The sequence below is a fragment of the Gallinula chloropus genome (genome assembly GCF_964237585.1).
Source record: "Gallinula chloropus genome assembly, chromosome: 2".
NCBI lineage: Eukaryota > Metazoa > Chordata > Aves > Gruiformes > Rallidae > Gallinula > Gallinula chloropus.
The window spans coordinates 42,280,617-42,305,338 of NC_140086.1; the positions used below are offsets into that span (position 1 = coordinate 42,280,617).

The following is a 24,722-nucleotide window of genomic DNA, read 5'->3' on the forward strand; positions in this document are numbered from 1 at the left end:
TTTCTGCCCAGGTGCAGCTATAAGGCAAAACAATGATGCAACACAAAAGCAAACCTGTCAGGTAGCCACAAGTAGCACCAAAAAAAACCAGCAGAGAAGGAGATATTCTTACATCTGTATTGCCAACTGATGAAATGCCATGGCAGGATATACGCATGCATTTACTATTTTGAAGAAGTAATCTTGCTTGCTGAAACGTCAACCTTAGAAGAAAATCCAGAGCTTGAAGGAATTATTGTTGTTGTTATGCTCAGGAGATGAATTGTAGTATTTCAGATAAACAGGGCTGAGAAGTGATGGACATGTATTTCAAAGACACTGGCACTTTCTTCAGGAAGTAGTAGTTTTTCTCCTGTACCATTTTCTGTTTTGCATAATACTGTATGAACCTCATGACTGTAGTTTGGAGGGTTTTGAACATTCACAGAAAGAAGCATAGGGAGAAGAGCAATAGTTTGATTGATGCAATTTTCACATTGGCCCACTGGATAATCAGAAGAGCTCTTCTATTACAAGGACATGCAGAAAGCAAACCATTATAAATCCTACCCACAACCCAGGGCCAATAAGAAAAGCAAAAAACCCTCCGACAACACAGGCTTTCTTGACAGAGTCATTGTTAACAGCTTAATAGCAGCTAGCAGGCAAGATTCAACTCTTATAAAGCAGTACAAGGCACACGGCGGTCTGAAAGAAGGATAAATACGTATGTATAGAAATTACATCTTCCTACATTGATAAAAAACAAATAGATTAAATGAACCCCTACCTTGGAGAGCCTGGAGTGTACGAGTCTGTACAACAATGCAGAGCTGCAGGACCAGCTGTGGTGCACTTTCCAGAAACGTGGCTAGCAAATGCAGCATACTCACATCTGCATACTCATACACCATTTTCCAATAAAACCGCCATCTGTCATTCTCTCCACTCTGTCGACTACGGATACCCAAGTATATTGTGTGGAAATACCTAGAAATAAAAGAGAGAGGTTATAGAAATGCAGAATGATATTTTACAGGTAACACTTCTGTTTAAAAATAACCAACATTTTTTCAGTGTACTCCAAAATAGTGAACTTTTATTGAAAAGGATTATCGTATCATAATTTATAATAGTCCATGTGGTAAGAATAACTCTTGCCTTCATAAAAACATTTAAAAAGCTTAGCATAGTCTTGTTTGTTAAATAGTATTCCTTTCAAGGACATGGTTTTCTGAACTGAAATACAAGGGCAATGTTTTGATGATAAGGCCTCCCTCAGAATTCTTTGAAATAATGGAGGGAAAAAAGCTGATCCTGAATCAGAACCTGCAAAGCACCTGTTTCCTTTCTCCATGACCTCCATTTGGTCTTGCAAGACTACCTGCCTGGGGTGTGTGTTGCTGCAAATACCAACTCATGGGAACTGGAGTGAGCAGTTTGTCTCAAGCTATCTGTCTTGCAAGATAACAGAACCTTCAGAGGTAGGATGATGCTTTGTGGACAGGCTGTGAGGGCCTGTAGAGTCCGAGTGTCAAGGCAGCCACCCAGGCAAACCAGACATTGTGCTTAGGTGGGCTCCTCTTTCAATAAACCATCTGGACACTGCCCTTGCAAGGGTAGTCCCTCATTCAGTAGCCACCCTGATGTACAGGATCCCATCCTTATCCAATAAGGAACAGTGACAGGCAAGTGGGGCCCTGCAGAAGCAGCGTGCTGGGAAGGCCACTGGACGGGGTCATTGATCCATCAGCCTGGTTGGGGTGTGTGGGGGGGTGTCAAATGACCACCTGGGACCTCCATTCCCCATTGACTCATTTCTAGAATATCTACAACTCAAAACTGAGTCTGTGCAAGATATGCTAGCCCCTGCCCCCAACCCCCCCTCCCCCCCCCAAGTGTGGGGCCAGATAGCATAAAAGATGCAGATTTGGGATGTCTGTCCTGCCATTCAAGGACTACAACTTTATGACGATCTACCTTGAATCCCCGGGTGGTGATATCTGCTCTTTTTCTCTCTCCCTCTTAATTTCTCTCTCTCTCTCTCAATTTCTAACCTTATTCTCGGCACAGTAAGGGGGTCCAGTCTGAAACTCCCTGCTTTGCCCACCTGGTGGGATGTGACAGGGTGGTTTTAGCCTGTGTCCCTGCTATGGCTGAGCTCACTGTCCTGGTTTTCCACCCGCCTAACGCACTGCATGTTGTATTTCAGATACTGCCAAATATATAGTGCTTTTTCTCATAGTTTGATTATTTTAGGAGGAGAGAAGATGTAGCAGTGAGTTCCTATTTTAGGAGGAGCATAGATCTGGCTGTGGGTTCCCTTGGTGATTAAAAGTGACTCACTACGATAGCTGCCACGCAGCAGCCTCAGCAAGAAGAAGCAGGGACCAGGAGCCCAACAGCCTGCTGCTGCTGGCAGTAGTAACCAGCAGATGAGAAAAGTAATGGTCAGAAAGCACATGTCAGCTCTTGGTGGCCTGTGCAAGCAGGTGGAAAAACACCTGGCGAGCAGCCAATTAAATAGATTTCAGCGAGTACAGAAGCACTGAGTGGTTTTAGAAAGCAAAGGATGTCTTCTGATGGCCAAGCCACCTGGCTGCTGTGACCCATTTAGTGACCCTTGCAGAGCTGGTGGTGGCCTCCCATGACACACCTGTGTCACAGTGCAATGACCGCTCTGGGTGGTCTTTGATCTGCTCTCTGTTATTCTGTGTCAGAAAATCTATGCTCCCACCCTGCTCCTACAATTTTAGTTCAAAACTAATTAAGGCTGGCTGAGAAAAGTCTCGCTTTAAGAAAAAGTCTGAAGATTAAGATATTGTGCCTTGCATCCTCCCGGAGTCCCAACTCCGCTTCTCTTTTTCTCACCATTCACATCCTGGTCCTGCAAAACGTTTCCTTATTTTCCTTAATATGTTTTCACAACACCATTTTTTCTTCCAGTCTGAATTGTTGTAATTGGTAAAGATAAAACATTTCAGCATTTCTCCTCCTTTTCACAAGTCCTCGTCTTAACACGCTTTTCAAAACTGTTGGAGCACGGTGAATTATGCCACCTCTTTTTATATAGGCTGCATGCAACCTTTCATCCCTCTTCTGTTCAGTTGTAACTCTGGCAGCATCCTTGCCAATGAGAAGATTTTTGGCCTCTGTCTGGCAGAACAGCTGATGACTCAGTTGCCCCCCACAAAGAATGACTGCTGTGGCTATATTCATTGTACCCTTGTACCCAGTGCACAAGCAGGCACAGAGCAACAGCCTTACTCAGGAATACGTATCAAATAAAACCCAGGGAGTAGCACAGGGAAACAGCTGAGAGGCCAGATCTGAGCCTACAGCATTTCTCTTGACAATGCACATCATAGCAATATAAAAGGAAAACACATTAAATTCACATTTAAATTAAAATCACACCAGGTGGTTTTGAATTTGATCAAAGTCCCAAGTGGGAGTGAAGCAGCAATGAACCACTCAGAGACTGAGACCACAGAGGTGCAATAACCTAGATGCCAACCCTACCTCTCATGCAAAACACTGAGCAGGTCTAGATGGGTTAGAGTGTGATGGGATAACAGGGACTCTCTGAAGTCCTCAGGGTTAGGTAAAGTGAAATGGCCTGCTGCCCAGACCGGAAAGAAGCCACTGAGCTGGAAAGGCATCTTTTGCTGCACAGTTCTGCTAATAGGGTCTGCGGGCCCCCCAGGTTCTCTGTCACAATCAGTGTAATTGTTTCTAGACGTCTCATTAGTGTCCTGCAGCACACAAGGGACAGCTAAGGCTTGGGTTTCCTTCTGTAGTCTGGTTTTCAGAGGGGGGCTTTTTGGGCCTGCCTCACATGTCCTCCCAAGGGGCACACCTTGGAATATTGCACATAGCGGTCAGAGAGCATCTTCGGCATCCTTCTTTTGAGATATCACTAACCCTTGCTATAAATACCGAAAGGTAGCTTTGGCTGCCGAGGATTGTGCCAGGAGGCCCTAGCTCTGCCAATGGAGCCATCTGCAACTTCACTTCTACAGCATTTGTGCAAAAAATACTTTTCCTATTATGAAAATGACACGCTGTGCCAGGCAACATCCCCTAGGGTTCTTTACCTGCTCTGCAGAGTGGCTGTGCATGGCAAATATGTTGTGATTAATGAACCCTTATGGAAATATTTCCTCTCCCATTGCACTTTATTGTGAAACACTGGCAGTGAGTTATTGGGGACTGGGGAATCATTGCTCTTTGTCTACTTAGCTCTCTGCAATTTAGACACAAGAGGTAGAGGAGGAAGATACTTTCCCTTTTTACACACTGGAGACCAAATTTCAGCCTAGGGTGGTATTTTTTTCTGTCCTATCAATTTTGGCCAAATTAATTGCAGGCTGAAATGAGCATTTACACACATAATTACTGTCACTGATTTATAGGCACAATCAGGTGATTAGACAGCTAAACATTCTCATTTGCATCTACAATTAATTGCACCAGCAACTGATGATAGGTGTGCAAATTAGCAGTTATTAAAATAAAAAGACGGTCTCATAAAATGCTTCATATATCAAAGACACTTTTTTTTTTCCTATAGTGAAATAAAATTTTAAAAGAAGGAGAAAGTGCTTTGCTTGTTTTGGTTTCCCATTATAGCTTAACACTGCAGTAATGACACATTCCATTTTATATATATATATATGCATTATGCAATTGCATCTTAGACACCCTCACTGGAGTCCTATTGTCTGAAAATGCTATTCAGACACACTTGGAGGTAGTTCCTGTCCTGAAGAGTTTTTATATTTTGGTCTTCTGGTATCCTTTTGGTGGAAACTCACAGTTTTCTGTCAGCCCACATTGTGGCTCTTATACATAGTTATTCCAGGAAGATACGGGAAGAAGTGATAACAACTCTGGACTAGAAAAAATCTGAGATTCATTTTAGGGTAAATTGATGCCAATGAACCTGAAACAGCAGATGTAAATGCAATTATTTTTTGTTGTGTTTGCACCTAGAGGCCTCAACTACAGTCTTGTGCAGGTGCTGTACAAATATACAAATCCTGCCTATCCATTTCCCCAAAAAGCATTTAACTGACATGAAAAGAAATCACAACTAGTGAAGTGAGTTAGAGCATCAGAAGAAGAAGGTAAAAAAGGAGTGGGAAGCATGGTAACAATACTGCCACCTTGTAAAGTAACTACTTAATCTAACAAATCAAGATAGTCCATTAAAGTTTCTGATTTCATTAGGAAAGTAAAAACCAATAAACTCCACCCCACGACCCCAAAAGCTCATAAGTAACTAAGTTTCCCGAAGAAGTTAGAAGACTATGAAAAGTACGAAGAAAAATATTATATCAAATCTTACTTTTTTAACATGACTCAGTTTTTTTGAAGTCAGACCACTGCTTTGATTGTCAACACTGATACAAACAAGCTTACCATTCAGAATGAAGACAATGGAGTAGGAAACAATACTTCCTATACTGCTGATAATCAGATGGCAACATATATATATACACACACACTATATATAGTTATTTGAGGCTTAATGCTTTTTTTACCCTCTAGAAGAAACGGAGAATGCTTTAGCATTTAATTGCTTTAATTTATTTCATTACATCACATAGTACAGTATACAGACCATTAATAAAGCATAACCCTAAAGGACATAAATCTGAGACAAGATCCCAAGTGACATTCTTTTTTTCCATTATACTAATGAGGGAAGGCAGTAAAGTAAAAAAACCTGAACAAACAGAAAAGCAGGTTAGTCCTTGCACTGCCCAGAAGTCTTCAAGTTGCAAGATAAATAGAAGCAAAAAAAAGTACCCATATTTGTAGTTGTGGAAAAGATGTATTTCTGTTCCAGGGAAAGTGACATTTGTTCTCATTAGGCAGTGGGTCTCCAGTGTTTCCAAAATCAAGAGTCATCATTTTGCTCTAGGTTTACATACCAGTCATGAGGATGGTCAACATAGACTGAGATACATTTGAAATACTTCTGGTGACACTTCAATTAGATGATTAAAGCATGGCCAATTGTGCATTTAATTGAGATGTGGTATTGTAATTATATGTTAATGCCAAATATTTATAGGAGTGCTTTTCAAGTTTAAAGTGCTTTCCAAACATTAATTGATTATCTGGGATGAATGTAGATAATCTCGCAGGGTTCATTCCCCAGAAATTGGCAGCTGACCAACCTAATAGCTTCCTGCAGGAGAAAGGTATAGCTTTTTCTCAGCATAATCAAACCCAGGTGAGATTTCATAAGCACACAATGGGGATGAGTTGGCCTTTTCTTGCACACAGAATAATGTTGCTCCTTTCTCCCTTATTCTTAGGAATGTGGTATTCTGTCCTGATGTCCTGAATTTGTGGCTTAAAACCCCTCCTCCTCATACCTTGCTCCACATCAAGATGGGCAATGAGGCCCCCAAAATACTTTCCAAACATGAGGCAATTCCTTAGAGTCAGATATTCTGGAAGAGAGACTTGAGATGCCACTGGAATCTGAACTCTGGGATTCCAACCTCACTACAGCTCATCTACTATTATAAAAGGCCTGCAGCAAATATCCTGGTATCACAGAAACACGAACAGGGGTTTGGCAGTGATTTAACAGAGCTTGGGGTTTTTACCCAGTTTACTTCATAGTAGCTGGGTGTAATTTCTGGCCATTGCTACTCTCTACGAAATGAGTTCAGAAGCTGCCCCATTGTGCTTCACAGACACTTTTTAGTATGGGCATCTGAGCAGAATGGAGAAAACAAATCCTGATTGCTGGTGGACTTACTCCCACGTGTGTGGGACTGAACTGTTCTTGCTGTACATAGTTTGGCTTGATTCATAGAATCATAGAATCACAGGAGTTGGAAGGGACCTCCAGAGATCATCAGGTCCAACCCCCCTGCCAAAGCAGGCTCCCTAGCTCATATTGCACAGGTAGGCATCCAGATGGGTCTTGAGTATCTCCAGAGAAGGAGACTCCACCACCTCCCTGGGCAGCCTGTCCCAGGGCTCTGTCACCCTCACTGTGAAAAAGTTCCTCTGCGTGTTGGTGTGGAACTTCCTGTGCTCCAACTTGCAGCCATTGCCCCTTGTCCTGTCCCCACAGACCACTGAAAAGGGGCTGGCTGTTTCCCCCTGCATCCCATACTTAAGATTTTTATAAGCATTAATAAGGTCCCCCCTTAGTCTTCTTTTCTCCAGGCTGAACAGCCCCAGTTCATTCAGCCTTTCCTTGTAGGGGAGATGCTCCAGGCCCTTAATCATCCTTGTAGCCCTTCTCTGGACTCTATCCAGGAGATCCCTGTCTTTTTTTGTACCAGGGAGCCCAGAACTGGACACAATACTCCAGGTGGGGCCTGACCAGGCTGAGTAGAGAGGGAGGATCACCTCCTTCAACCTGCTGGCCACATTCCTCCTGATGCACCCCGGGATCCCATTGGCTCTCTTAGCCACCAGGGCACACTGCTGGCTCAAGGCCAGCATTGATGCCTTTCAGTCTTCTGAGCTGCTCCGGGCTTCCCATCCCAAAGTCTGACATTTGCTCTTACTTCCTTTCTTCCAGCTCAACGATTTGCTGCAAAGCTTTAGCTACAAACTGAGATTCTGGAGATCAGGAAGCATTTTGCTCAGTGGCTTTTCATTTAGATAGTGTGCAGAAGTACACACATATGCAAGCAGAGCTCCATATGCAAGTCCAGCCTGGCTATGGCTCTGAGCACTTCTTGCTACAGATTTTCACCTTAATGAAACCATCCATCTGATGGTAATATGCACAGCTCCAGAAAAACATCTTCCATTTAGAAGTGTCAAACACTACATTGCTACCATGTGCTTAACCTAAAAAGTCCTTAGGACGATACACATGAAGGACAGATCATTTGCATTCTTTGGAAAAATGAAAATGTTCTGATTTCACGCCTCATGTAGTCCATATTTATTACAATTGCCTAAGTCAGTAGAGGACATTCGCTTATGTTACACAATCTACTGAAACATTTGCAAGAAGATCAAAAGCCATTAATGGCTACTTGTAGCAGTCCTAGCCATTTATTCTGATGCCTAATTTGCCCCTGTATCAAACAGTACATTAAACAATTTAGCCATACCATAAACAGTTGTTCTTTCTGTGTTTGAAGTGTGGAGAATAAAAATCACTACCGCAGAGCTAAAAAACAGTCGAATAAACAGCAATTCAGATAAGTGGTATTTTCTTCTGTTGCTTAGTTACCAGAGAAAACTTAACTGTATTTGTATCTCAACAGTATTTGCCGTGTTAAATAACAACAGATTGTTCTATTTTGCTTCTTATGTGCCTTTTTATTAGGTGTGCCTGAATACTTCATAAAAAAAAAGTTTCTTTAGCAGAATACTTGCTTCCTTATCAGTACATACCAACGCTTATTCTGTTTGTTCTGAAGAAACCGACAAATCCCTTCAGTTTTAATTCCTTTTTTCTAGAAGGAACAAGCAGCCAGTTTTGAATTTTCCAATCAAATTATTTTTTTGATGGGAGCATTAAGGTTTAATGTGCAAAAGGAAACTGAAATGCATTCTGTAGCACAGCAGTGACCAAAGCTTGTCCAACCAAGCCCAGTTCTGGCAATTTACCAGCAGTCAAAAGTCTGGGCTTAATTTACTTTAAATTATGAGTGCAGCATCCTCATCTGTGTCACTGAGATGAGATCCATGTGAGGACAGATCCCACTGGGGAATATTTAATCATAAGAGATGCTGAAAGACTTATTTCCAGAATATACCTCCATTACAAAGATAAAAACCAAAACCCAACTTCTTGTATTTAATTTTCCCTTGCAGTATTTAAGATATCAGAGAAATACCTCCTTTACTTCCTTTAACACAAAGCAAGACACTTTGTAAGCATAAACAAAACCATTACAACTGTTTCATGATGACATGAAAGCAGGGAGATGGTAGGACCGGGTAGCACTGGGCATAGGTGTAACGAGAAGGCAGGGTGACCTAAATAAATCCCTGGTGCCCCCCCATACCCCTACCAACCCCCCTCACCTGCAGGGTATGGCTGCTTGGCCTCACTGCTCATGCTGCAGTAGAACTCAACCCTGCATGAGGCAGAGGCCCCCTCCAGAAAACAAATCTGCATGCACTGGAAGAGGGTTGCCAGGCTGCCCCTGCTAGAACCCCTCTGGCTTTACAGTGTTTTGCCATCTCTTCTGAGCACCCCTCAGGGTCTGGTAAAATGGGCAGCAAACCCCTGGCTATGCACACAGAAAGGTGCCCCCCCCACATGCACGATGTGCTGCCCCACAGGACAGAAGAACTCTTGCAAGTTTGCCATTTATTTGTTTCCATGTTTCTGTTTTCAAAACTGGGTATTCCCAGTATGTTCTTGCCTCCCAGGGTGCCCTGTCGGCCCAGTGGCTCTGCAGCATCCTGACCAGTCTGTCCCTGCCATGACTGTGGTGCCCGTCCTCATGTTCAGCTTTTGTCTCTGTAGCACTGGGGCCCAGGGACAGATGGAACTTAATGACCATGGAGCCATGAGGCAGGCAGCTGATGGTGTCACTGCTGGTGACAGGGATGGCTTAACCTTGTCAATGGGTGTGACACAGCCATTGGCCACAGCTCCCCAAGATGCTACCCTGATACTTCACAGTAGTAAACACTAGTGCATTTTTTGCGCTATCAACTACGGCCTAGAATTAAAAAGGAGAATGAACAAGTGAAATGAAGGACAAAAAAAAAGAAGAGGTATTCATAGTGTGTTGCAGCTGGCTACAGCTTTGTATCTCAGAGTTTTTTCACCAGGCACTACTGCTGGTTCTGATTAACAGCTGCCTTTCCTGTTTCAGTTGGGACAAGACCATTTAGACACATTCAGTAGCACAATTAAAAAGTTTCACTGCACTCTCATTTCCTGCTTGCTTTTAAACCAGAGTCACAGCTTCATCAGAAGCTGATGAAATTGCTTTGGGCCTCGGAGGCCCCTTGTTTTACACCTGTGGGAAACACTGGAGTTTCTTACGTATCACTGATGCTGCAACCCTGGAAGTGATGCCCCTGTGAGACCACATCCCCAAGGGCCAGCAGCTTTCCCACAGATCAGAGGTCGTCCCTGCTCTGTGTCCTCTGAGAAGCTGAGGGCTTTCCCAATATTTTGGAAGAGTCCATACAGGTTTCCTGAAGCAACAACACTCAGATGAAACTCTTAGGAAAACATGGCTTTATTGGCAAAGGCCAGGGCACTCCTAAGAGACAAGTTAAAATCTTGATTCACAGTGTGTGACTGAATCGTTTTGGTTTTCTTCCCGCAGCCTCACACCCTTTTGGGGATATCCAAGTAGAAGGCTGTCTCTGTTCTTTGAACAAGAGTTGAGGTCCCTAATCAACAGTGGTTTACACTGAATTTCTTTGTCGTCTTCTCCTCCCTTCCTCCCATGTCATATTTTCATTTGTTTCTAAGCCTGTCTGCCTTTTAGTCATCCCAAAGCACCCAGGAACTGAATCCCAGTTTGCCTCTGTGTCTTAGTCTGGAGATATCAAGAAGAATCAGGGATCAGAAAAGCACAGAATCCCCCAGGGAGCTTCAGGCATTCCCTGGAAAGGCAATTAGTCATGGCCAAGGATCTGTACCATGCAGCTGTCAGGAATATAATCATTATCATAGGCATCCTCACTTCACCAGCCCCTAGGGCTGCAGCAGGAGCAGAATTGTTTCTCTGCTCCTTCCCAGCTATGAATTGTGATAATAGCCTTTGGAAATGCTCCTGAGCCCCTTCTCATGACACTGGTGATGAAGACACACCTTTCTTCCAACCACCTATTTCACTGCACTTGAAGAAAGGATCACTTGTAGAGTTAAGAGGGGGGCGCAGCTGTAGAACAGTCCCTCTGACTTCTTCCCAGCTTGGAGCACCAGGTGTATTTCCCAGCTCTGTGGAGAAGCAGCTGGGTAGCATCCCATCACCACACAATGATAAGGCGTCTAGAACCCTTTTCCTACCTACCACATATCGGTTTACACAGGAGCAAAGTGTACAATAGCACAGCCTGAAAACCAGCATCTCACGGCTGGAGGCCTTGCAGTCTGGAGACAGATCTTCCCCTGGGCACCAGTGTTTATTATTCACACTGCACGCAGGGACATGCTCAGGAGCCTCTGGGGCAGCTGAGTCTCTCCCAGCATCCATCTCTCAGACCACTTCCATGGGGACATGGGCTATTTATTGATCTCAACAGTCCACAAGGGAAGGTTCAACACAGAGGTGGAGAGCCAGAGAAGCTAGCGGGGTAAATAGCCTTGAGCATTCCTGTGCCAGTTCACAGCTTTGTTAGGGAACCCTTCAGTGGTAAGCTCTCAAACTTGTGGTCAAACTCACCATCTGGAAGTGGGAATACCTTCACGACATTATTCAAAGGAACCCATGCTGTTTGTTGCTTTCTCTGATGTTTTTGATAAATTAAGTAAATGAATCTGCCTGCAGAATAAGCAGCTTTCCAGTGTCAACTTTCACAGAATGAGAGCAGGCAGCTATGATTTCCTTCGTCCAGGAAAGGAAAAAAATTGCTTTTTTAAAGAAGAGGAGGTACCTGCAGTATCTTTTGCAAAAGTCAAGAGAAGCAACAGTAGTACAAATACTAGAGAATCAGAATGGATAGGGTAGAGGCTATATTTTATCCCCACAGACAAAATATAATGTGTTTCCTTCCACACACACATCTTTCTTTCATGACCACCGGTGTGTGCCAGGATGAATCTGGGTTGTGTCACTCTGGGGGCCTAGCACGTAATCTCACACTGTGAAACAGCAGGAGCTAGCTGCCTCCACTAACCAGTAAAAATGAACTATTGCCAACCTTCCCCTTCCTTCCTCCAAAAACCCTTCCAAATTGCTTATAAGAGCTTTTATAAGACCTGCCTGCTCTTTCTAGCTCAGAGAAAATGCACAAGTGAGAATTCTGTTTGGAAATATCTATGCTGTAAATAACTTTTTATTCATCCTATTTATATAGCAGTCTACGCTTCGGCTTTTCCTTTTGAAGTACGCAGGGAAAGCTATTAGCTAATCCTCCAATATAAAACTCCTAATAAGTTGAATGCTCATTGTTTGCATGGAGCAATCTATAAGCATTCAGGAAGCAGTGTGGGATTAGTCACTCATTAAGATACGGACAGACAGTGCTCGTGTGATCTTTATGTGATATTCAAATGGCTGTCAGTGTTATTTAACAGGAATTCAGGCTAACTTCCTGTTGGTGCTTATAAGTGGTCCTGACTAATGGAGAATGTGCTTTAAATGTTGCCTGCCTGAAGAATTTTATATAAGATTATATTCAAAAACAAATTTGCCAGCTAATAGTATTAGTAGTGCCGAACAGCGTCTCGCAAAGAAACGGTCCTGAATACCAAGCTGAACGCTGCTACCGTGCACTCTATCTGTGTGCTTTGCACATGTAGTATTCAGAAATCTTTGGAATAAAGCTTCTGGCTTGGGTTTTGCCTGGGGGAAAAGCTCTAAGGCAAATGGAAGCATTTTCATTTCAGACTTTCTTCAATTCCCTTAGGCCAAATCCAAAGGGCAACAGTGAGAAAAAGACCCTGAGGAATCTAGTGGGAATTTTGCCAATTTACAGACCTCCCAGTCTGCCCCCTTATCAATATATTATAGAAAAAGATGAAAGGATATAAGAGGTGACATGTTGGCAGCAACATGCAGTCCAAAGCAGAAAATAACATGAGCTGGCAAGACAGCAATTACATTTAGGACTCGAAAGCAAACTGGCAATTAGAGATCTACAGTTTTTAGTCTAACTGGAATTATCAATTCCAATATTTGTTCCACTTTAAAATGCGGCTTAAAAATGAAGAAGCACTGAAGGATAGCAAAATGCCTACAAGAACAAATGCTTCAAGGAAGAGCTTGTATCAAAGGGCATGAATTTACAACAAATGCTGAGACTGACTGTGCATTCAACAGCCATTTTGTTTGCAAAGTTACTCAGAAAAGAAGGGAGAGATAACACAGGCATGGCACAAGAATGGAGAAAGATTCTTTTGCTGCAGCAGGAATTCCTTGAACAAACAGGAGAAAAGAGACCTGACCACACCAATCTCTTTGACACTGTGTTTTGAGAAAGTCAACCTAAGGGGCAGATGAACACAATCATCATTGAAAGAGGCAGCACTTAAGAGATGCCAGAGTCTAGTATGTGGATTATCCGTCATCTAAAAGCTCCAAAAATGTTCATTCTTGCGCTGCAGGAACATCACCAATTAAAAGTCTATTTAAGAAAAAATAACTTTAGAAAAGTCTGTGTGATCCATATGACTTAGTCTACATGGGGAATTTACCTTCATTTAATTGAAAAGATGAAATTAAAATGGTTGATGTAAGCACTTCAACTCTTGATTTACAGGTGGCTTGATTTGGTTTAGGATTGATTAAGAGATGGTTCAAAGGTAACTGAAAGAAACCAGTAGCAGTGAATTAGCTTCCACCTGAAGGTTTGAAAAAATTTAGCTAAGGTTTGGCCTATGAACATTGTTCTAATGCTATTTTTAGTTAGTTGTGAAATCAGGAAAGTTTTGCAACACAGAACTCAATCATATTTGCATACAGATGCATATGTGTAAGCTTGTCATTCCCCTGCAGTATAGGTAACTTACTCCAGCAGAGAAGGATATAACATCTGATAGAAGACTTGTAAAACTTGGGAGACCATACTGTCGATATGCTACACATATAACTAAACAAACACCAAATCTGTGTGCAGCCAAGTCCAAACCTGTTTTATATATATGTATAAATAAAGAGCCATACTTAAGTAATGAGTACATTCATTGCCACTCCGAAAACCAGTTGAATTAAGACCCTGATGTAGCACAGGAGTGCTTTCAAGAGGGTGAAACTGGACAGGGGGTTGCCAGGAACCACAGGGCCACCTGTTCCTCACCAGGGTGAAGGAGGAAATGTGAGTTGGAAGGGGTCATTTAGGACTTGTGGAGGAAACACTTGCTCCCCACAAAGCATCTGGCACTATCCTTTTGCACGTGGTCAAGAAACATATCCCAGTGCGGGTTTGCCTAAACACACTGCAGGTTAAAAGACCTTTGAAGGGTATCTCCAAACTCTACTTTGGCCATTGTATGTCTATTGAGACTGGCAAACCTAGGTTGATCTGCTTCACGCTCCCATTACAATCTTAATCAAGGAATGGTTGAGCTTGGAAGGGGCCTCTGGAGGCCATCTGGTTCAACCCCCCTGATTGAGCAGGGCCATCACCTTGAGCCAGCTGCCCAAGAGCATGAAGATTGCTCCTGAGACATCTCTTCTCTATGCTAAACAGCCTCTCTCATGCTTTGCTCAAAAGAGGGATGCTCTAGTCCCTTAATCATCTTTGTAGTCCTTTGATGGACTCTCTCTGGTAGCTCTACATTTCTCTTGTACTGGAGAGCAGAAAACAGGACCCAGCACTCCAGTTGTGGCCTCACCAGTGCTGTGAGAGGCAGGAGCACCTTCCGCAACCTGCTAGCAACGCTACTAAAGCAGCCCAGGATGCCATTAGCCTTCTTTGCTGCAAAGGCACATTCTCCCATTTTCAAGTTGGTGCCCACTGTGACTCTCCTGGTCCTTTTCTGCAAAGCTGCTTTTTAGCTGGGCAGTGACCATAGAATCACAGATTCACAGAAGCATAAGGGATGGAAGGGCCTTTTGAAGATCATCTAGTCCAACCCCATCCTCGCTAAAGCAGAAGCACCTACAGAGAATTGCACAGGCTTGGTTACAGGATCTTGACTATCTCCAGATAAGACTCCACAACCTCTCTGGGCAGGCTGTCCCAGTGCTCTGTCACCCTCACAGTGAAGAAGTTTTTCCTCATGTTCAAACTGAATTTCCTGTCTTCCAGTTTGTGCCCATTGTTCCTTGTCCTGTCACTGGGCACCACTGAGAAGCATCTGGTCCCATCCTCTTGACCTCCACCCTTCAGATATTTATAAGTATTAATGAGATGCCCTCTCAGTCTTCTCCAGGCTAAACAGGCCCAGCTCCCTCAACCATTCTCATACAAGAGATGATCCAGTCCCTTCATCATCTTTGTTGTCTTTCACAGGACTCTCTTCACCAGTTGCCTGTCTTTCCTGAACCTGGGAGCCTAGAACTGGAGACAGGGCTCCAGATGTGGCCTCACAAGGGCAGAATAGAGAAGGAGGACAACCTCCCTTCACCTGCTGGTCTCTCTCTTAACACACCCTAGGATACCATTGGCCTTCTTGGCCACGAGTGCACACTGCTGGCTCATGGAGAGCAGTTGTCCAACAGGACTCCCAGGTCCTTCTCTGTAGAGCTGCTTCCCAGCAGGTCAACCCCCAACCTGTACTGGTGCTTGGGGTTATTCCTCCCTAGGTGCAGGACCCTACACTTGCCCCCGCTGAACTTTACTTGGTTCCTCTCTGCCCAACTCTCCAGCCTGTCCAGTTCTCACTGAATGGCAGCGCAGCCTTCTGGTGTGTCTCCCTGTGTATCATCAGCAAACTTGCTGCAGGTACGCTTTGTTCCCTTGTCCAAGTAACTGATGACTACGTTGAATAAGACTAGACCCAGTACTGACCCCCAGCATATAATGGTGAAGAGGGTGGCTCCTTGAGTGCGGGACTTTGCACTCTCCTTGTTGAACTTCAGGAAGTTACTGTTGATCCATTTCTCCAGCCTGTTAAGGTCCCTCTGGACAGCAGCACGACCGTCTGGACTAACAGCCATGGTAAAATTTATGATCAGGCTTACAGGTACAGCATTGGTGAAAAAAAAAAGAAAGCTTACAAAGTTAATCAAATATTTTAAAAATGCAGTTCTGGCATCTGTCTAGCATGCCGATAGCTCTTTAACTACCTGTTCCTGCCACTGAAAATCCCTCAGACATATGGCAGGTGCCAGAGCTGGAATTTCTGTTCAGACTGACACCCCATCTCAAAAATGCCACCTGCTACAAGTCTGATTCTTGGCCTAGACTTTACAGATTATGACTTCTTCAAGGCATATATGATTCACGTCTTCCTAGCTCTTTGCACAGTGAATAAAAATGCTCTAGAATTCCTAAGTGCAAGTGAAGTTACACATAATAATGTTAATACTACTACTGTTAAAAATAATAATAATTATTATTATAAGGCTGCTTGGCATTATTTGCTTAAATTGAAAACCATTTATATTAATCCAGACAGCAAATTGCATGAACTTCCTTTAACCTTTAGAAACCACTAAAAAATCCAGGGTTTTTTGCTAATTATGGTTGCAATTCATGGGGCCTGCATGCCTTCTGTATTAGCCAGGTAAAATACCGGTGTCCCTATGGCATTTCCTTCCTCTGTGAATCCTAATCACTCAAGTGCATAACTGGGTTTTCCATGAATTTAAGGAGTTTCCAGCTGGATAGGGATGTAAGTGCACCTGATAAAGGAGATAATAAAAACTATGAACTGCTCTTCTCAGCTTTTTGAGAGCACAATTAAGTGTGCTTTCTCTCTTCTGGCATACCTGAGGTTAGAAGCTAAAAGAGCTTGGGGAAGCAGGAAAAAGTAATTCTTGCATGTTTGGGTGGTGGGGTTTTTTCCTGTGGAGAATATTATTAAAAGTTTTCCCTTTTTAGACATACCAGTTTCCTTCCCAACATTAAGTATATCAGGTTACTCCTGGCTCCCAGGCCACAGGAATGTATGCCATATGTATGCCCTTGGTTTCCAGAGGAAATTCAAAAAGAGGGAATGTAACTCAGAAGACTGCTTCTGTACACAGAGATGGGTATGGATAGGATGGGTAAAGCAAACATACAGGGATAAACTCTACAGTTCCTAGCGGTTGCTTGAAAGAAAATGAACTCGTGATAGGTTAAGGGGGTAAAAGACAATCTGTGTGACTTCCCCACACTCACAGCCGTGGTTAGTCCCTGTGTGTCCGTTGACACTTGCACCATATTCCTGGAATTTTCAGCCTTCCACACTCTGGTGGAAAATAAATTGTTTAGGTCTAGGAGGGATCACTAAAGCTAGCTCTACTAAAGACCTATGTATTAGTGTTCAAAGATGCATATCATTTCCTACAGCTAGAGGCAGCCATTTAGATTTGGCAGATGTTATTTTATTTGTTCAGGCTGAAAGGTCACTATAATTCTGCCAGCTTTATTTTCTGTATTTAAAATGTCACCCCAAACAGGTAGCTAAGGTAACGCATTTGCTTTCTACATATCTTCTACCATTTTCCATGTCAGAGAAGGTCTTTTATGTCTTAGGAATGCTAATTAAGTTTGAGAACTGGTCTTTGAAAAAAACCACTCAAAAGAAGTGAAGCACCTTTTTAAGATGATTGTCTCAGTTCCAAGGGTGTTCGATTCTATTGTTTTTCTAAGGGCTTTGACATGTTTGCTTCTGGCAGCATTTCTTTGCTCTCTCAAAGCATCTCTTCATGCAAGACAATTATAATGATCTGAAAGGTTTCCTGCTACTGTCCTCCATTTCCGTGTTCACATTTACTTGTGTCTGCAATTTGCACCTACAGAGATACACGACAGATTTGACCCTCTGCTTTGAAGGCAATTTCAGAAAAGCAATTAAAGCCATGGCTATATGGAAGCCAACATCGATCTATCTGTTGACTCCCACCCTCCATGAATCCCGACTGTGCAAACTCCCTGCCTCTTTTGTGCCAACTCCAGCACATGGGGGAATCTGTGCTGATCTGTTTCAACATGTCATGCAGGTCAAGCCCAACCCCTGTTGTTCTCATTTAATTTTGGTTAGCTTTCTGTTATCTTAGCATGCTCAAATGGCTCCATGAGGATCACAAAGCACCAGAACCACAGGGAGAGGCAAGAGAGTAGGAAACCATAGGCAGACAAAGACAGGAGGAAGATGGGACCACATCACCCACCACTTGGATTGAGTCCCACTGCCATGGCACGGCAGCCTCATTTATTAGAAAAACCTCGATGGCTCTGAGGATGCAGTTCTGCCTTGCCACAGTTCCCCAGGGAATGCTTTGATTATTTTTCTAATTAGAAACCCCCTACCTTTTACTGACATTTGAAATGCAGGTATCTAAATGCATTCCAACTGGCATGCTGGTCAAATATGGCTAACTGTACTCCAGAGAATCCTGTCTGATTATTAACTAACTTGTACCAGGCACATAATGGTAATAAACATCTCTCTGTGCATTGTCTAATTCAATGCAATGCAATTTTTATTTTTTTATTAAACTGAAAAGTTAAAGCTCTTGTTTTGTGTTATAAATGACTTGTAAGGAAGAGAAAAACATTCTGGTATTGAGCTATATTTCGGAATGGTTTTCTTCGTACATTCTGTTTTTCCATCTTGTCCTTGTCAAGATGGACATGAAAGCAAAAAGACCAAAAAGAATCTTTGCAGAATACTTATTTTCCTTGTAAAATACGTTAATGATCAACGCTGTCTCTAAGAACCTGTGATTCTTTCTTCCTTATTGTTGTGCATGTTCTAAATCAAACTGCAGACTGGCATGATACACTTGTGAAGCACTGAAACCCCAGGTCAAGATAAAGACTATCATTCACTCTTTTAATTTGCTTTTGAAATTAAGTTTGAAAAAGTCTGCAGAAAACCTGTTCCTGTTCCAAGGGTTTCCTTTTGTACTGACTATTTAAGTATTTTCAAAAATGTGTTTTTATCTTTTTCATTTTTTTTTTCTTCCTGACCACACGGTTTGAACATACAGGTCAAAGTGACCTTACAACTTCCTAAGGGAAAATTAGTTTCAGAGACATGACATGCAAAGAAAGAGACACTGATAAAAAAATCAGTGGTTTTTCTGCAAAATGAATTTACTGTTTCTTGGCAGTCTCTGCCCTCAACTCCCACCTTTGCTTAGTAGCATCTGCTGTGATTTTCTTATCTTGCACTGAGTGGTCCAACCAGAATTTCATTATTTCGAAAGTGCAATCCATTCACTAATGTGTATCTGATTAAACTTGGCTCCAGATCACCTTAAGTTAGAAGCACATTATAGCTACATCTTCACAGAATGCAGAAACATCCCACTTCCCAGAAAGCATTGGCAGAGGCCCAACTCTTACTGAAATCACCAGGACCGAGACCTTTAGCTTCCTTTAAATATTGGGTCAGATCAATAACATGGGACAGGCTGAAGGTTTTATATACATGCATACATATATATGCATGAACACACACATCCCATATCTATGTACTCACACACTAACCATATCTAGACACTCTAGAGGGCTTTGCATGCTTGTGACTTAGCTTTTTTTTCCTAGATGCAGACCAAGACCTAAAAAGAAACCCTTCTAGGGAAACGAAGGCAAAGAACTGAGGCTGTGTCGATAGAAGCTCTCACAGCTCTGTCTACCAAAATGGTAAACCCATGAAGTTCAGCCAAAGGCTAAGAGCAAGCGACGAGTTTCTTCTCACACCAGCCCATCTTGTGGGATGCAATACCCCGTATGATCCCCAGGCTCGTGTGATACTTCCCTGGGCTGGGTGGCATCCATGGCACCTTCCCCATGCTACAATCCCCTGTCCAGCTGCACACGTGTCTGCTGGACAGCATTCCCTTGGCAGCGGTGAACCTGGTGCTTAGTAGTAAATTGCCATAGCTAGGTTGAGATTATTTTGTCTAAAAGAAGACTGGATTAAATAGAAGTGAACCTGGTCTTTGCAATTCAAAATTAAACCCAAACAAATAAGCAAATAAACAAACAAGCAAAAAAAAAAAAAAATTCCCCTGAATGAGCCAGTCCAAATCCCTTCATTTAGCTGGCTTTCAACATTTGTTTTTTTCACACTTTTGGACTTCAGTACATCAAGCAGGTCTGGAAGCCGATGAAACAAATTTCAGCACTCTGGGAATCTGGCCTATGTTTGCAATGGGTAGACCTTAACTAGGCACAGGGAGTGCCAGAAGTCATAAAGAAGACTGATCCTCTTGAGACCTCCAAATTAATTTTAATGAACTGAGGAATTTGACTAAGCTTCTGTTAAGCTTTTCGCATTTGAAACCGCTGTTTAAAGGCAAACCTGTGGGGTTTCATCCATCTCTTCTTGGCTTGATTTGAACCATATCCTGGTGATGAGGAAAAACATGTCAAGCAGGAGGGAGGAAATGCTCTAAATTATTTGTACCGGGACTGAGGAAAATGTTGTCCTAATTCTCATGCAGTATATCTCATACAAACTTGCAGAATCACTTACGGGGAGATAGCCTAACAGCATACTCAGTATAGAAGATAGATCCACAAAACCAAGTGTGTGCATAGACTTGAATGCAACACATTTTAGGTAACTCAATTTAGGCACCCACAGCCAAGACCGTGATCTTCACTACTCCTCCTAGTAACAAACTGGTGTTATCTCCAGGGTGACAGAATGCCAGAATTATGGCAATGTCCAGAACTACAACCATACACACCCCACTGAATGACTTGTGTCCTGGTTTTGGCTACCACAGAGCTAATTTTCTTTCTAGCAGCTGGTGGAATGCCATGTTTGGGAGCCAGGATGAGAGGGGTGCTGATAACATGTTGATGATTTAGTTGTTGCCAAGCAGTCGGGGACTTTTCAGTTGTTCATATTGCCCTACTAACGAGAAGGTAGCGGGCACCCAGGAAGCTGGGAGGGGACACAGCCAAGACAAGTGACCCAAACTGGCCAAATAGTGTATTCCATGCCAATTACATCATGCTCTGCATAAATGGGGACTGGTGGGGGGAGAAGGGCAGGGATCCAGGACATGTGGTTTTGGAGACGGTCCAGTTTCAGGACGGCTCTGAGCTGTACGGTCTGAGCTGTGTGGTTCATTGTGTATCACCAGTTTTGTTTATTTTGCTATAAAGTCCTGTTACTGTTCTATCTCTCTCTCTGCTGTCCCAGTACACTATCCTCATCCCAAACTTTGAGGTTTGGGGTTTTCTTGCTTTCTCTTCCCTCTCTTTCCTTCCTCCTAATTCCCCCACCCTCTTAGAGAGAGCTTGTCTCTTGGCTGGGGCAAAACCATGACACCTTGTGGCATCTCCTCCCTGCTGTTGTCATTATGGGATGCACCAAAATTTACATGCCTGCCATTCCAATATGGCTATCACTTCAGCCACTCCTGCACTCAAAGTGTCCCTTGGTCCTCATTCTTGGTTAGGCCAAGGTGGGGCCCCATGGGGTTGGGCAACCACCTTTTGGAGATCAAGAGCTGATGTGCTCCTATTGCAAAACCTTTCTTTCCTGTGGCCTTCTGGCTCAAGTAACTCCCAAGAGATGTGAGACTGGGGCCTGACTCCCCAAAGGCAGGGGAGGATCTGCTGCTGGCCCCAGCACTCCCTGCCCACCAGACTGCAGACTGGCCCTGTTATGACTTCCACAGTTTCAAGACAGTTACCAAGAACCAGCTGTTAATTTGCAGCACCCAGTAGGTTTCGAAAAGCAGATGAGATTCCAGATACCTCCTCAGTATTTCCTTCTAAGTATTCCACTGTGTCAAAGGTAACATGAGACAGGCCAGTAATTGTAATGCAATTTATTAGCTTTATCTCCTTGCACATGTCTCATCATTTCTATAGAGGAATGGTACTGTTCAGTAACATTGTAGGTATATTTGGAGGCTAATTAAATTAAGATCTGCAAAATACTAGCTCCCTGGGATGGCAGGTGCTATATAAGTGAAAGATATTATATTTAAAATGTTGTCTTAAGTGAATTTTTTTTCTTCAGAAGATTATCTCACAGAAATCCTCAATTTTTTTAAAGTTGAAATTTCATTAACAAGTTGTCAACACCAGCTCCTCCTCCCAAAACCTTCTCTTTTCCATCCCACTCTTTCCCTAAAACACCAGCCATCTCGAAGGATCTAGAATGGCAAAGGAAAACCTGGCATTTCTAAAAGGAAATACTCAAAGTAAGCAACAGGACAAGCTTGTTTCTTTTTAGACTTAAAATGCTTCTCTGTCTTACACACACAAGGTTACCTTATACACAAACACACATACAAACACACTTGCAGAATGCATCTGCACATGTTTGATAGCTAAATTTATGCACACAAATACATGCTAAATGAAAAAAATATATTGTTCCAGTAGCAAAGAAGAAATGACTGAGGACTTTCACCACCTTGTTCCTCCATTTTAAACTCTTTTTAAGCCTCATTTTCTACTCTGTTAAATTAATGGGTTAGCAGAGCACTAATTCCAGTTCTCCTTAAAGGGCTTGGTGCAAGTAAGGACCCTGCCAATTGAATTTTGACCAGAAAAATAATTGCTTCACAGCAGATACTGGTTATAAATCAAAATTGCATGATGCCTCTCACATTTAATGACACTGCGTCCATCCTAAAAAGGTAATGGCAATCCCAGGTAGTTCCTAATGAAGATTGTTGCCTTCCATCTGTATCACGTCAGACACTACTTTCTCCCTGGTCTCCTCTTTTACATCACAGTTTCCACTCGTTATTAAATGCATCCTGGCCAGCGATTCTTTTAAATTAGCATCTCCCATAAAATGCAATATCCTCCTGAATTCCCCCAAGAACGATTGCAGCTGTAATCTGCACTTAATATTGAATTTGCACCAGAGAAATTCATTAGCTATGAACGGTATAAGACTTCCTTTATGCTTGTTTTCTTTTCATTCATCCAAAACCACCACAGTCCTTGGCGGCAGCAAACAAATTTGGCCTCTTCCCAATAAAATCAATTGTTAACGCACATACTGAAAAAAGTCCTATGCATTCAAAAAGGATTAGTTACAGCTTGGACCTGGAGATTGTATCCTGCTGAATCTTTTTAAGCTTTGGCAAGGGCTTATAGGTTGAGAAAACGTGTTTGTTGCACACATATCGCAATATTAATTCCACTTATATTCTTACCAAATCTGTGAATACAACACAGAACTGCTTTAATAGTTTTATACAGGATTATGCATCGTAATTCAAAAATCAGAGCTATGTCGATATTGGACAGATTTCAAGCATTCAAATATTCCTTCCTTCGACAATATTATGAATATTGAAGTAGGGGAAGCAGACCTGTTGTGGTTCTATATAGGTACAACATATAACAACACTCCTTCTACATATGCACACGCGTACACGTATGCACACAGATACAAACACACCCTCTCTGTTTTTCACAATTTTGTGTTAATACTTGGTGTTATGACATGGTTACCTGGAACAGGTAGGCAAACTAATACCATGCCCTTTAAACTTCTTGTAACAATGTAATCAATTACATCCTCTTTGAGATCCTGACAAATAGGAGAGAGCCCGAAAATTTAGTTTTGCAAAGCTTGAACTGAGAAGCAGACATGGTTAGAGTGGCTTCAGCGCTGCAGACTTCATGAACTAATTTGTCACCATGTGTCTTAAACATAATGAATCCTTGAAAAATGACTATTCCTTTTCCCGCTTTTTCCCATAAGGAATTTTTCTGTATATAGTAGCAAAACTGTATACAGAAATTCTCCAGTCCTCCATTTTAAATGATACCAAAAAAAATCCCTTAGCTCTACGCCTTTCAAGAATGACTGTGCATTAACAGAACCACTGAAAGCAATTATCATGGTAATCTAGTAGTAACTGGATAGTTAAATCACAACATCTGAAACAGATGGGGACAGGATGCTTCAACACTCAGTATTGTGCATCTTGAAGTGAACAGATCCAGAAAATACATTGTTTTCTCTGCATATTAAAAAGCCTTATTTAAAATGGATTAATTAGTCTGTATAAGCAAATCCACATACTTTTTCCCAAATGCATTATTTTTTTTTCTTTTCAACTACTATATTTCATTAAAACTTTTCTGAATGTCCCATAGAATGGAAGGACAGAACCAAGCAGACCAAGGCTTTTCTAAAATGCACTCACGAAAATTAAGAGAATTCAACTACATATATGTAATACGGAGTATATTTGTCAGGAGTTTGAGGTAACTACATCCCCATAGTCCTTCCTTTTCCTCATCAGCACGGGTTTCTCCAGGTCATATAAACTGGGACTCTACCCTAAAGTTAAGGTATATTAACGCGCTGTGTAGAGAAACATAGTTGGTAAGACTGGTCCAGGTGACATGCCAAGAAGCAAGGGTTAAACAAAGAACATGGGAGTGTGTGTTGAGCAAGAATCTGGAACAGCAAAATAGGCATGAATCTGGGACTGAATGGGATCTTGGAGGAGACTGTTGAACACCAGGCTGGGAAAAGAGAAATGTTTAGCTTTGTGCTATTTAGAGACCCAAGTCGAGTGGTCACTGGGGAATGAGCAGAGACTCCCTTTAGGGGATGGTATTTAAGCAGTACTGTGTGTAATAAAGCTGATTCTATGCTTGCACCTGCTGGAGTCCGTGTCTTCCATATGCCACAGCACTGTATGGCTGATGCCTTTTAGAAGTAAAATAGTCTTAAACAGAAATCATCGAGAACAATAGAAGCCCAGTGTCTCCTTCAAATTGTCTTTGCTCAAGTGCTTTTACTTGAAAAAATTGGATACAAATATCTATATGCAAAGTAATAGGCAAAAAAAATCTCACTACTGCCCTACTTACAAAGATATATCAGCAGTAGTTCTACATGTATCAAGGCAATTACGCCATCATTTGACCTACGCTTGCATAAAGCAGGGTGAAAGTAGAATTACATCCCAGGTGAAAACTTTTTACACCTTTTATACTCCTGAATAATTTCTCATGAATGCAAGCTTGCCTTCTCCTCTTCTTCAGCCTTTCTGTATCATTAAGCC

At 42.4% G+C, this 24,722-nt stretch overlaps 1 protein-coding gene across 1 annotated transcript in view; it reads right to left on the reverse strand.

The window, feature by feature from the left end:
• The window catches only part of XKR4 (XK related 4), a gene marked incomplete at both ends in the record, with an annotated part of 222,808 nt that overhangs the window by 80,751 nt on the left and 117,335 nt on the right, over window positions 1-24,722 (reverse strand). Inside the window, one exon of the mRNA XM_084280333.1 lies at window positions 770-969. Coding sequence (XP_084136459.1) covers window positions 770-969 — 200 coding nt within the window. The remainder of the gene's footprint in view (window positions 1-769; window positions 970-24,722) is intronic.